Source organism: Buceros rhinoceros, unplaced genomic scaffold (assembly GCF_000710305.1).
Source record: "Buceros rhinoceros silvestris isolate BGI_N320 unplaced genomic scaffold, ASM71030v1 scaffold9582, whole genome shotgun sequence".
NCBI lineage: Eukaryota > Metazoa > Chordata > Aves > Bucerotiformes > Bucerotidae > Buceros > Buceros rhinoceros.
The window spans coordinates 32,832-45,765 of NW_010397158.1; the positions used below are offsets into that span (position 1 = coordinate 32,832).

At 41.8% G+C, this 12,934-nt stretch overlaps 1 protein-coding gene across 2 annotated transcripts in view; it reads left to right on the forward strand.

Annotated features, from left to right (window-relative positions):
- Positions 1-9,096, forward strand: part of LOC104502206 (chromosome unknown open reading frame, human C18orf25) — a 27,348-nt gene extending 18,252 nt beyond the window's left edge. Inside the window, exons 2-4 of one of the 2 annotated variants that reach the window (XM_010146143.1) lie at positions 695-877; positions 4,858-4,984; positions 8,687-9,096. In XM_010146143.1, coding sequence (XP_010144445.1) covers positions 695-877; positions 4,858-4,984; positions 8,687-8,876 — 500 coding nt within the window. In that variant the 3' untranslated portion in view covers positions 8,877-9,096. The remainder of the gene's footprint in view (positions 1-694; positions 878-4,857; positions 4,985-8,686) is intronic. The other variant, XM_010146144.1, reaches the window with a different exon arrangement.
- The last annotated feature ends 3,838 nt before the right edge of the window (positions 9,097-12,934 follow it).

Sequence of the window (12,934 nt, forward strand, 5' to 3'; positions counted from 1 at the left end):
CTTTCCCTTTTCACTTTGGTGGCCCAAAATGCTCATGGTAATCATATTGAATTAAAAACATGTTTATCTCTGCACATTACAGTTTTGTTCCTTGTTACTCTTGATCTTAAAAGTAAAAACAGTACCAAAAAAGCATTGCCATTTTGAAAAATTCCCCTTGTCCTTGACAGGTAAATGTTATGAAAGGAAAGTTGCAGAGTGTTCAGATTTATTGTCACTGGTCAGTTACATCAAAAAGTTAGTTTTATTCAGTCAGCCCTAAAGTAGGGTAAGCTGTCACGTGAGCTTTGTAAAATTATCTAGTTACATATCTTGTCTTGCCAAATTTAATGTCCTGTATCTTACTACTTTTTATTATTTTAAACTGAGGTTTTTATCCTTTTACAACTGTAAATGTGACATTGTCAGCTATGGAGATGCTTATGTGTGATGTAAAAGATAATACACAAATACCTGATACATGGATAAATGTGTCTTTCTTACATTTGTGTTTTCTGTGTATGCAAATGTTAAAGTGTCTCTGTAATCTCAGACTGTGTTCATTAACTGAAGTTCAATAATTCATATAATTTATGCATCATTAAGAGCTCCATGTAGGATATTGCATTAATCCTTAAACAAATTACTTGTATTTTTAAAAGGCTGCTCTCACAGCATGCCGGTTTCTAATCCACGTTGCTTTTCTCTCCTGCAGATGGACCTCCAATTATAGCTCATTATGATATATCAGACACAAATTCAGACACAGAAGTGGTAAATGTGGACAATCTGTTGGCGGCTGCAGTAGTTCAAGAGCACAAAAATTCTTTAGTAAATCAAGATTCGGGATCTTCCTGGAGAAGCAGAGGGCTGCTAGATGAACTGAGTACTGATACAGGTTTGTTTAAATTTCCCTCCTCTAACACTTGTTCCAGCATCACGGTCAGTGTCTCTCCCTTTCTTGCTTACTTGGAGTATTTTTGGAGTTTATACAGCTTTAAAAGCTCCTTCTGTGAATTTTGCAATAAGTCAGTTTAGGTGCTTATTAAAAATGTGACATTTATTCCAAAACACAGCTGATAAAAATTGACAGAGATTCCTGCAATATATTTTTTGACACTAATTTTCTTAATTATTTTTCTCTTTCTTTTCCCTCTAATTACTTCTTGGAACTTAGGTTTGGGGTTTTGATGTTGTTTTTTTTTTTTAAAATGAAAGTGAACTAAGCTTGTTCCTGAACAGTGGATTACGACAGCCCATGCCACCAGCTAGTGAATTGACATAACCTCATTTTAATCTCATTGTAATTGTCATGTATGTCTTTTGGGTCTTTTTTATTTGTCTCTTTATTTCTTTAAAATACAAGCATTAATTATCTCCATATCCATCTGCATTTCTAACGTACCGTAGAAAATTGGACAGACCAGCATCAGAGAAGGATGAAGGGTGAAAAGGTGCTGGTAAGTGGGCTTAGCGTCAAGAGATGGCAATTTCCTTCAAGAAAGCAAGAGCAGGAACACTGTGAAGAATTCAGAGAAGTTCACGTAGCTCATAAACCTTGTTCGGCTTCACTAAGCACTTGCAATTCTTCACTAACAAAGAGGTGAACAATGACATGAAGTGCTGCAGTGTTCTGGATGCAGGGAATGTTTCCTGTCGGCTTCACCCCACAGCCTCGTGTGCCGACATACTGCCTTCCTTTCCACTCTTTTTGCAATACACATGCTGAAGTTTTTAGCTGTGTGAGTCACCGAGCCTTGCCCACGGTGGTGCAGCTTGGCAGTTTCATGTTCCACGGTGTGTTTTCCAGCGTAAGCCTGCCAAAGGACACCTACACTGGAAGTGTCCAGGTGGCTCTGAGCTCCTTCTCAATGTCTCAGGGCTTAAAGAAATACAAGTATGTGGCTGATTTTTAAAGATATGGTTCGTTGTTATAGAGTGGACAAGTCCGTTACTTGAATAGAGACTCTCTGCTGCATTATTTTCACTGTGGTCTGTGTCTGGGTGTTGCTCCAGCTCTTCTGAAACTAGCTGGTGTTTTCCAAGCTCACTGGAAAACTGCAGGAGAGCAGCTGACTGATAGCTACTTGACCCCTAACAAGCCCATTTATTTATTAAAGTGATTCATTAAATGGTTAGAACAGCTGAAATTATCTTTCTTGTAATTCTTAATGTATAGCACTAATGGATTGGTACTTCAAAGGAGTGTAAGGAAATAAAAACGTAATGTTTCTTACCAAGCTTTCGTCCACTTTCTGCTTGCGAGTACAATCCTGCGATGCAGGTGGACTGCAGGAAGGTCTTCCTTCCCCACCCATATCCAAGCAGTCTGGCAAGGGGGAGGTGGCCAGGTAAAACAAAACTAGAAAACTCCAAGGAAATTCTTCATCCCTGACCCTGTGGGACCATGTCCAGACAAATTTGCTCCCAGTGGTACAGCCATGTCAACGTCTGAAAAGATGAATCTCTCTTTTTTCCTGCATGCAGTGTGCCCCAGAGCCCTGCAGCCCTCGTACACTTCTGACTGCGCGTTTGTCAGTACTGGCCGTTTCTTACCATGTCTAGGATTACGTATTTGGAAAGCAGAATTTTCAAATCTTACATCTGGTTCCCAAATTAATCTTCAGCCAGTATCTAGTCTAACAGACATTAAGTCATGTGTTCCCATGAGAAAATAACAACATGAGCTTTATCTAAGTGAAAAATCTTATTAGGACACCCTGTGTGTCCTAATATGCACATCTCTGTGCATGGGCCGATATCTGGGGCTGTTTTGCAAGGCCTGATGTGGTAGGGCAAACAAAACATCCCCTTCAGGCATCATCTTAATGCATGTGCAAAGAAATTAATAGGGTAGACATGTTATTAGGCATGAAATTTGTATGGCCAGAAGCTGTAAATCTATCTGTATGCTATAATCCTGATTTACACTCAGCTACTGTTGCAATATTTACCCTGCTAATCATGTTTCTCTACTGCTAATTACCTTTTTGTTGTCTGAACTTAAAGCTGTGGTAAGGTACTACTCTTTTGGGGCTCTCATTTATACATCTGCAGATTGTTTTGGGGACTATTTAAGAGCTGGTCTTCTTTGCCCCTCTGCCAGACACCACCCTGTCTAGGTGGTGGTACATCTGAAGGCAGGTTGATGTCCGAAAGAGTTTGCGTGAATCGAAGACCAAGGATCATGCTGCTCTTGCGCTTGCCTATGCTGTAGCAGCAGTGACGTTGAGGAGCAGGGGGATGCGAATCACAGGGGCAGTGATCACGGAAAGCTCCGGTTTACATTTCCAGCACATGAATCAAAGCCTCTGAGCACTTTCCATTTCGTATTTCACCGTGTGCCCAGCTGCTTCTGTTAAACATCCATGACCCATTTTGAGACTTTCTGGCAGTCAGCGACACTTGCCGAGAACGTTCAGCTGAACTGTAACGTTAGGAAGAGTCTGCCTGGGCTATGGATTCATTTTAAGATCAGCTGACAAGTCTTTTTTTACCTTGTGACGTGGAAACTGCTCCTCTGGGTGCGTGGCAGCACAGGGGCTTCCTTCCCTAACCCTGGTCAGATGTTGCACCAAGGGTCTATGCTTTCCACAAACTGAACGAACACACAGCATGGGCTCTGCCCCTCTGTTTGCCTTCAACTTTTCCAAGTACTTTAAGCAGTCATTAGAAGGTTTCCCTGACCCTTGTTTTAAGTTTGATTTCTTTTCTTCGTGAACTCTTGATTGACCTGGGGGTATGGTCAGTTCACACACCTTTGAAATGCTGTGGATTGTTGCTGCATCCTCCTCTCATCTGTGAAGAGGTGCCCAGTCAAACGAGATATACGTAATATATTCACCTGATGGCGAATTTCCTGCTTGATAAACGATTATTCCCCTGTGTGATACAGCTGAGTGAGTGGTTTCCAAGAAGGAGGGTAGTGTCATGTTCTTCAGGGCTGCCCAGCATCCCCCATCTGCTAAAGCGAGACAGATGAAATTATTTTTTGGGGGCGGGGGGGTGGGTGGGATGGGTGGGTAAGCAGAAGTTACCTTTTTTCCTTGAAATCTTACTTTTATAATTCAATTTTTTAATAATTTGTTTTCTGTAAAAGAAATCATCATTTTGGCTGTTTGGTGTTTTCCATGCAAATATAATTTAATACGTCACAACACAGCCTCACTAATTGCGGTGAAGGACCTTTGCAGAAAACCTGCTGCACCTGTGAGTATTCGGAGATACTTCTTTGACAGACCGATAAAGTGGATGGCAACGAGGAACTGCAATAACGCAACAGCACTGCTGTATATGGAACTTACGAAAAATGCTTCTTTTTCCCCAAGTATTTGTAATAATGTTGAGAGTAGTTGTGTGAAGCAGTGTGACCAGTGTGTTGGGTTTTTTTTCATTGACTAACTTCCCCTATTTAAAAAAAAAAAAAGGAAAGAAAATAAATTCTCTTTCCTCAGCGTGTGCGATGTTTCTGTCCAGCCTACAGGCTTTGTTTGCCACAGCATCATTGAGTTTGATTTATTGACAATAGATTCTCTTGTTTCTTTACTTCAGAGAGGTTTAGGTGCAACCTAACTCGTAGCGTTGTCCTAAAATAACAGCTGGAAAGCCTAGTTCCACCTAGGGTCCTTGATGCGGTAGTTGATCATTGTTCACCTTCGTGTGAGTACACCGTCACTAGAGCTGGTGAGACGGGATAAATCCAGTGTTCATTCTGTATCAGGTGATGAACTGGAAGCTGGGCTACTGGATCTAACAAGATTTCCCAGTCTCAGTGTTTCAGTCTTTTTTTCCCTAGCTTGGAACATCCCTTTTCCAGCCAATTTCTGAGCTGTGTAAGCTGTTTAACATTGGCTGTATTTGCATTTTGCCGTTCCGTAGGTCACTTGGATCCTGGCTTCCTGGCAATTGACAAAACATCTTCTGGTAATGCTCAGATCAATGAAGAAATTAATATCACCTCTTCTGATAGCGAAGTAGAGATTGTTGGAGTTCAGGAGCATGCCAGGTATGAATCCCTTTGTCTTGCTCTATCAGTTTTATCAGAATAGCTGTATTGACAAATAATAATAAAAAAATCCTGCTGACTTCCACTTCTGAGTTATCCAGCCATGACTGATGGCCAAAAGGTAGCAAACCTTGCACTTTTTTTTCTATTCTGCTGGTTACAGTGATGTCAGGAAGTGTTCGTCTTTAGAGCTCTACCACCTTGATAAGTATTCAGAATAAGCGTGTGATTCAGTAACAAACATTAACAGGCTAAACATAAGTAGTATTAAAATAATATTGAGATAATATCTTGAATAATACTGTTATTATCTCAAATATTGAGATGCCGAATCCATATACATCAGGAATTCAGACTTTAAGGGCACAGAGTGAATATGCAAATACATAAACAAAAATACTTCTGTGTGTTCTTGTTTCCTTTCAAAAAATTCACTTCAAGCAGTTAATCAGCTTCCAGTTTATTTAATTAATCAGTGGTGTAAAAATACTACCAACTTTTCAATGGCTAATGTCGTAAGATAGCCCCTTTAGATTAAAAACTGGATCCTTACGAATCTTGGTTTTGTTTCAAGATACAAAAGAGTTCAAGCCCCCGGAGCAGATGAGGGTAAAGGAGCCAGAGGTTTCTCTCAAGCTCAGACAGAAGGCTGTCCAGCTGTGCTTCAGCTGTCTTGATAGGCATTTTTCAATGTTACTCTTCATCTCTTCAGCCTATGATCTTTTCCTGGTGTAAGGTATTAGGAAGCAGTTGAACAAGACTGGCATTTTCATACAGTGCGAAGTGTTAGTTTGGCAGAATAAAGCAATATACAGACAGGCTCTTTCTAAAACTAGTGTGCTGCCTGGTGGATGCTTGGAGACAGAAATGAGGTGTGAGGGACAAGGAAGAGACAGTGTGAGCACAGTCCAGTGCTTTTGAATGTGGGGGAAAAAAAGGAAATTTTAAGGTGCCGGAGGAAGAGAGATTTAGTTTTCACTTTTAGCATAGCGGAAGTCCTTGCACGGCTGTCTCTTTTGGAAGATACTAATTCCTTAGGAAGTAGCTTGTGGTGGCTATCTATCTGGCAAGCCCATGGCTTGGAGGATCTTTGTCCTAATGGTAAGCAGTGTGGACTTGTCCTCCAGTACTACTTTGTGTAACTCTGTCCAGCACTACGTACACACAACCCTTCTGCTTGAGGTTCAGAAAGCTTTCTGTGCTGCTTGCCTCGATAATGTTTACCATGTATCAGGGTGGAAATGTTAAGTAAACACAGAGATGCCATTTAAAATCAGTTTTAGTAGATGTGGACTGAAATAATTTCAGCAGAGACAGACTTAAAGCACAGTTCTGTCCTTTCCTTTGTTGATGTAACCATCTGCCCTCTCCCAAAGACTGGTTCTTACTGGCTTCATTGAATACTCACATTTCAGTTGCTCGACTCCTATTTAGAATTTCATTTCTCTTGCAGGTCTAGGCTTGCAGTTATGAAGTATTGATGGGCTTCTGACAGGGTTGTCGTTTGGAAAAGGTTTAGGTCTTTGATCAGTGTTTTTTTGCATGCTTGGTTAGTATGGTGTTTGGATGCGGTCCCTCCGCTCACACTGTTTTCTGTCGTGCTCCGTCTTCTGTGTCGTGGTTGGACTGGCGTGAGTCGTGACACCCTAGAGTTTGTCCATCATTTGTAGTTCTTTCAGATTGCTGGTGAATTGGTGGTGTTTCTCGTCACTGGAGTATTACCTAGCATCACTTAGTACACCAAGTCATGTTTTTCAGTGTTTAATATTTCATTCATTCAATATTTCCATGTTTAATATTTCTTCAATAGATTTTATTAATTTTTTTATCATGCATGCCTACAAACCAGTCCTCCTCTGTTTTTTCCTAGGTTTTTTTCCTTTTCCGCTCCTTTTTTGGTTGCCTTTAATTGATATCTTCCCTTAGCTCAGATTGGAAAGCATGTTCCCTAAGCTAATATTTGATTAAAAGATTTGTTTTTTGCTCTTTGTGCGATTTCTTTGGGGACAAACACTTTTATTTTTGCAAAGCATCATTTATAGCTTGTTTTTTGTCATCTTCAGGGAGAAAAGATAGCATTAGCTTTGTGTAAGCATTGAGGACTGTTCTATATCAGGACCATGGACTGTAGTCCCTGAGACAGAGCATCTTGCTTTGGCTACAAGTTTTCTTGTCAGTTATACTTTAAAATATTTCTTCTTGAAAGAAAGCTCTTTTTTTATTAAAAAAAAAAAAAATCCCCTACGCTTGTTTAAGTCCCAGTCTCTTTATTAGTAATTCTTTGTAGATATGTACTTTGAGTGTGTATTTTTTAGACCGAAGAAGAAATAAAATGTCATCCTGAATATCACATCCAAAACTAAATAGTGTATCTGAGAAGCAAATGAGACATTTATATTCGGAGAAGTTAGAGCTCAGAGAATGAGATTTTTCTGTTTCGTGTCACTCTAACCAGAACCAAGAACGGTGAGCGTGACCTAAGTAGATCTGGAGAAAATAAAATGCACTACCTGAAATTAAAACAAATAAAACCTAAATGTCAGGGATATTTGACCAGTACAGAAAAGCTGGGTTCCTGAAATACAGTACGTGTGCCCTCACAAGGAAACAGTACAAGGTTACCCCAGCAGCAAACACCTCCGGCTGACGTATGCAGCCAGGAGCAGCTGCAGCCACCACCGCTGCTTAGCAGAGCAGAGCCATGTCTGGAGCACTAGGTGTAAAGTTTTACTAGCACTCATTCAAGATTCACAGCTGGAAATGGAGTCTTAAAGACTCCAGTAAATTCCTCTCATCACTTCATCGTATAACCAAATTAGTCTTTTTTTTTTTTCCTAATTATTAGCAGCTTGCACTTCAGTTGTCACATATCTGTTATTAACGTAACAGGTGAAAGCACCGTGCAAATAAGTGGAAATGTATCTCACTTCAGCCGTTCACCTGAGTGTGTGCTTATCTTTAAATACAATGATCTAAAACCACTGAAACATTTGGCTGAAGTGGGGCTCTGCTGTTACGGGTGAGCAATGCCCAGCATGTTTGTAATTTGCAGTTAAGACCACCAGAAAAAAAAATATCAAATGTAATGGCTGTAATAATGTAATTACGAGATCCCTATTGTAATTATTGGAATGAAAGTATTGTTATGTCCTTACATGGTTTTGATTTCGTATGGAAAAATAGCTTTTCTCTTTGTCTCATCATGCCTCACTAAATTTTTTTTTTTCTGTTTTTAAATGTCCTGTGGGTAAAACTGTTCGTAGGAAACTATGCTTCTGAGTAATGCATGATGGGGCAGACTTCTTCGAGATCCTTGGGATCCATGCACATGTGTCGTAGGAAATAGCACCCACTGGCAGAATCTTGTTCTCAAAAACAATTTAATCCTTGCCACCCCCCCCCCCCCCCCCCGTGGGAGGTTTTTTTCCGACTTTTTTCCATGTGTCGTAGGAAATAGCACCCACTGGCAGAATCTTGTTCTCAAAAACAATTTAATCCTTGCCACCCCCCCCCCGCTCCAAGTTGAGAGTTTATTCTCAGCTTTGTCTACTGGGTATTTAAGATGTCATGAACTCTACAAATGGAAAACGGACATTTTGGAGAGGGACACAAGATGTCTAAGTGATAAAATGCTGCAGCTGAGAATCTCGTGCCCGAATTCAACAGCATCTTTAACGCTTTGTGGTTTTTACCTTACCACAGGTGTGTGCATCCCAGGGGAGGTGTGATTCAGCATGTGTCTTCCTGGAAGCACGGCTCAGGCTCACAGTACGCTAGCAGTCAGCAAGCACAAACATGGACAGCTGTGACTCCCCAGCAGAATTGGTCTTCGCCCCCAGAAGTGGTAGACCTCACTTTGGATGACGATAACAGACATAAATACCTACTGTAATGCAGTGTCACTGTGTTCCTGTCCCCACCCCTCCTCCCCTTTGTGGCACAGAAGTTCACTGTTCAAGGTTCCGCTTCAGAAGCCCTGTTCCTGCCGTTCTGAAATTCAGGCTCATGAAGTTGTTAATTTCCATACGAATGTAGTGTAATTTCAGTATCACTTTAAGTGGTTTCGCCTTCTCAAAGGAGTATTCCTCCCAGAATTGAAAGCCAGTAGCTCCAAATTTAAAACACATCTACAGCTACTAACGTGTGTGTGTGTTAATCTGGAGAAACGACTGTGTGCAAACTTACATCCTCCCACCCGCCTCCAGCTTCAGAATGCTTTTAATTTATCAGTATACCGAGTTTGTTAGTAGAAGTTAGTTTTTTGCTGTGTGAGCATCAGTGATTTGAGAAATGCTGTGTCCTTGTTGATTTCAGTGGAACTGGGGTTATTCAACACTTCCGAAAACTGGGCCAGGAGTATTTGTAGCCAAGCCGATTCGGTTACATTACCAGCAGGAGGGACTATCTTTAATATAAACGGCCCATAACATATGCACTGAATAGCTTCTAATTAGAGGATTTTTGTTTTCAATGTACTTTATAGTTTACACTCTTTTCAGTGCTGAGTCTGCTGTCTACTTGACTACTGTGTTTTACGAATCATTTCCCACGACTTGTTAACGGTTTTGAATAGTAGTAGTAGTGACTTGGTAGCAGCTGGTTATTGTGAAAGCACAAGAAAAAGAAAAGTAATAAAAAGGCCCAGCATCCTTCTCCTTTTTAAATACAGATGAACTTTTTTACCTGTATCCGAGTCTTGCCTGTAGGAGAAGGAAAGAAACAAAACATTTTGCTTGTGGTCCTCATTTCTACCGTTGCTTATTTGCTTCACTGACCATTTAAAAAAAAAAAAAAAAAAAGAACTGCAAACCTTGCAGGTCATTCAAGTGCTTAAAACTCTTGTCCTAAAAGATGTTGCAGGATTGGGACTTAAGGTTGTGTGTGACTTTTTTTTTAATTAGTTCTGCACCATTTTCCTGGCTTTAGGTCATGTCTCTCATCCTAGTTTTGGGACTCTTTTTAGGGTATGATCCAGTAAACTCTTTCTACCAGAATATTTACCAAAATCAGTGGAACTACTGCCTTTAGCAGGCTGTAGTTTCTGTAGTGTACATGGAAATTCCTCCCCCTCATCTGTCATTCTGAGCCTTTCTCAAGGCAAAAACCAAAGATTAGACTTTAATGAGATGCTACTCACTTTAGATGTCTATTGTGCAATTAAAATGTTCCTTTGTATGTAGAATGTTTCTAGAGGGAATTTTGTACAGCTCTATCATGATTTTTTGCCATTTAAGGCCGAACAGGGGGTAGTCAGGACATGGGAAGTTCCGATTTCTTTTTGTCTTGGCTGGTTTTTAAATTTATTTGGCTTCCAATAATTTTATCTGTGGGGAGAAAAGAAAAAAATTATCTATGTTGTCACATAACTTAAACAGAAAAACCCAGCAGTGGCGATATAGTAACGAACAGCTTTTTCTTCAATAAGCAGCACGGTTGTGACCGCGCCCCAGTAACAGCTAGGTAAGGGGTATTCCGATTCCACACTTAGATATTCCAATTTCAAGCTTTCTAAAACATTGAACGTAAGTGTATTGCATGGCCAGAAAAATGTACGTGGTGCTTCTAGTGACCAATTTCTTTCTTTGGGGATGGGAGGGAGGGGGCGGTGCGTGGACGGACGGCGCCCGCTGGTACTGCAGCAGGGAAGAGCCCCGCGCCGTTGGGGCACTGGATCAGTAGCGGCAGTCGATGTTCCCGCGCTGTGACCGCGCGGCTCAGCCGTCGTGTCAGTGGGCTCGCAGACAGGTAGCTTTGAAAAGGTGGTGTAGTGTGGCTGCTGCTTCCTGTTTCGCAAAGTCTGTCAGTTTTTAAGAAAGCTGCAGGGACCCATTTGTAGTCCTTCCGTAAAAAATGCAAACTTCAACTCTCTTGTTTTTCTGTTTGTATATGATGTGACTTCCACGTGTATATAAAAGCGACTACGTCCTAACCAAACTTCCTCCAATTGTGCACTGTGTTTGTTTAAACAATTCACGTGTTGTAGTCTGATGCAGGTTTTCTTTTATTTAAAACACTACATTTTTTTTTCTCTTAACAAATTTGAAAGGGTAGTGACCTGAAAACTGCAATCACTGGATAGCTAGAAGTGTGTTTGTTTTGTTTTAGTTTTTCTTTTTTCTTTTTTTTTTTGAGAGCAAAAGGTGCCTGGACAGTTTTGCTCTTCTCAGCAGAAAAGGGAAATGTTAGGCACTGTATGGCTAAGAACCAGTGCACTCGGGGCCTGATCCAGAACCCACTGGAGTGGAGCGGATGCAGGGCTTTCCATCGACTTCAGTGTGCGTTGGCTCAAGCCCTTCATGGCTTAGCATTTCCTGAATTGCTGGAGTGTGAACTTGGAATCTTCTGTAGTGAAGACAAATCATTGCTTAGAATATCAATGTTTAAGACGTGTGACTCTAGTTAAAAAATTTCATTCTTCTCAACACTCATTATTTAGTTCTCATTTTCCATCTAGTATTTAATGGTCTTTGGAGAAAAAATAATAATAAAACAGAGTGTTATATATATATAAAAATATATATATTTTTGGTGCAAGATGAGACCTTCTGTTTTTTGAAATAAGTCTGTAGCATAAAGGTTAAACTATTTTAAGACTAAATAAAATAGAGTGTATTATTTAAACAATATCTATCTGTTGGGAATTTTTTTCCGCTTTCATTCGATACACTGCTGTTTGTCCCATATCCAAAATAAAGCTCTGGGAATGCGTCACAGCTGCCCAAATTTTGCACTTTTCCCTGCCATAACGCGTTTAATTTTGAGCATCCAAGATGTAAAAGGATTTCCTGACTGCAAAAGCTTGCTTTAGTTTCCCAGGCCGGGCAGGACCACCGCTTCTCCCTGTAGCCCTGGTGGGGGATGCGCAGCTAGCAGTAATGAGCAGCCACTGCCTTTAGGACCCCTTCTAGAGCACCTCCCTTCTGCCCGGACTCTGTCTCCCCAGACACCACAGCCCTTCAAGTGGACTGGGAAACCTTCATACTGGTATTTCCCTGGCTGCGTCCCCCTGTCTCATCCTCCCAGTGGTCTTCTGCTGGTCAGTGAGAGCGTTTGAGGGAGACACTGCTGTTACACTCAGATTTTCTCATGGGGCCAGGTCATGCGAGGAAGGTCAGATCTGCTGCCGTTTGAAAGGGATGTGTAGGGTAGCCGTGAAGCTCTGGGCAGGTTCTCGCAGACCGTGAGAGACAGTACCAGCTGAACAAAAACATTTGGAGAAACACTGAGTTATACCAGGGGATTTACAGCTGCAAGTAAAAAGAAGGGTGGTAAGTACAACTGCACCGTGCTAAACTTAGGGTCCCTACCAGTCTTCTTGTAGCCAATAGGGAAATAGTAGTCATAGAACCACAGGATGGGTTGGGCTGGAAGGGGCCTTAAAGATCATCTAGTTCCAACCCCCCTGCCACGCGCAGGGACACCTTCCACTAGAGCAGGTTGCTCAGAGCCCCGTCCAACCTGGCCTTGAACACTTCCAGGGGTGGGGCATCCTCAAGCCTCCCTGGGCAACCTGGGCCAGAGTCTCACCATCCTCAGCATAAAACATTTCTTCCTCCTATCTAGTCTAAATCTCCCCTCTGTAAGTTTGAAACCATTACCCCTCATCCTATCACCACACTCCCTGATGAAGTGTCTCTCCCCATCTTACCTGGAGGCCCCTTGCAGCACTGACAGGCTGCACTCGGGTCTCCCTGGAGCCTTCTCTGCTCCAGGCTGCAAGCTAAATAGGAGAGTTTGCTTTAGTTCTGATGTTTTTGTCACGTGAGAAGGTGTTTCTGCCCTCACAGCCTGTGCATCCCCCTTCGTGCCATCAGCACACGCACTGTTCGCACGCGTCGCTCTGGTGAGTGGTGATTCTGGCCTGAGATCCTCCACTCCTTCTGACTCCTGGCCGGGCTCCTTCGCTATCTCCAGCCCGGCCACTGCCCTGCCTGGCTGCAGCTGCTGATC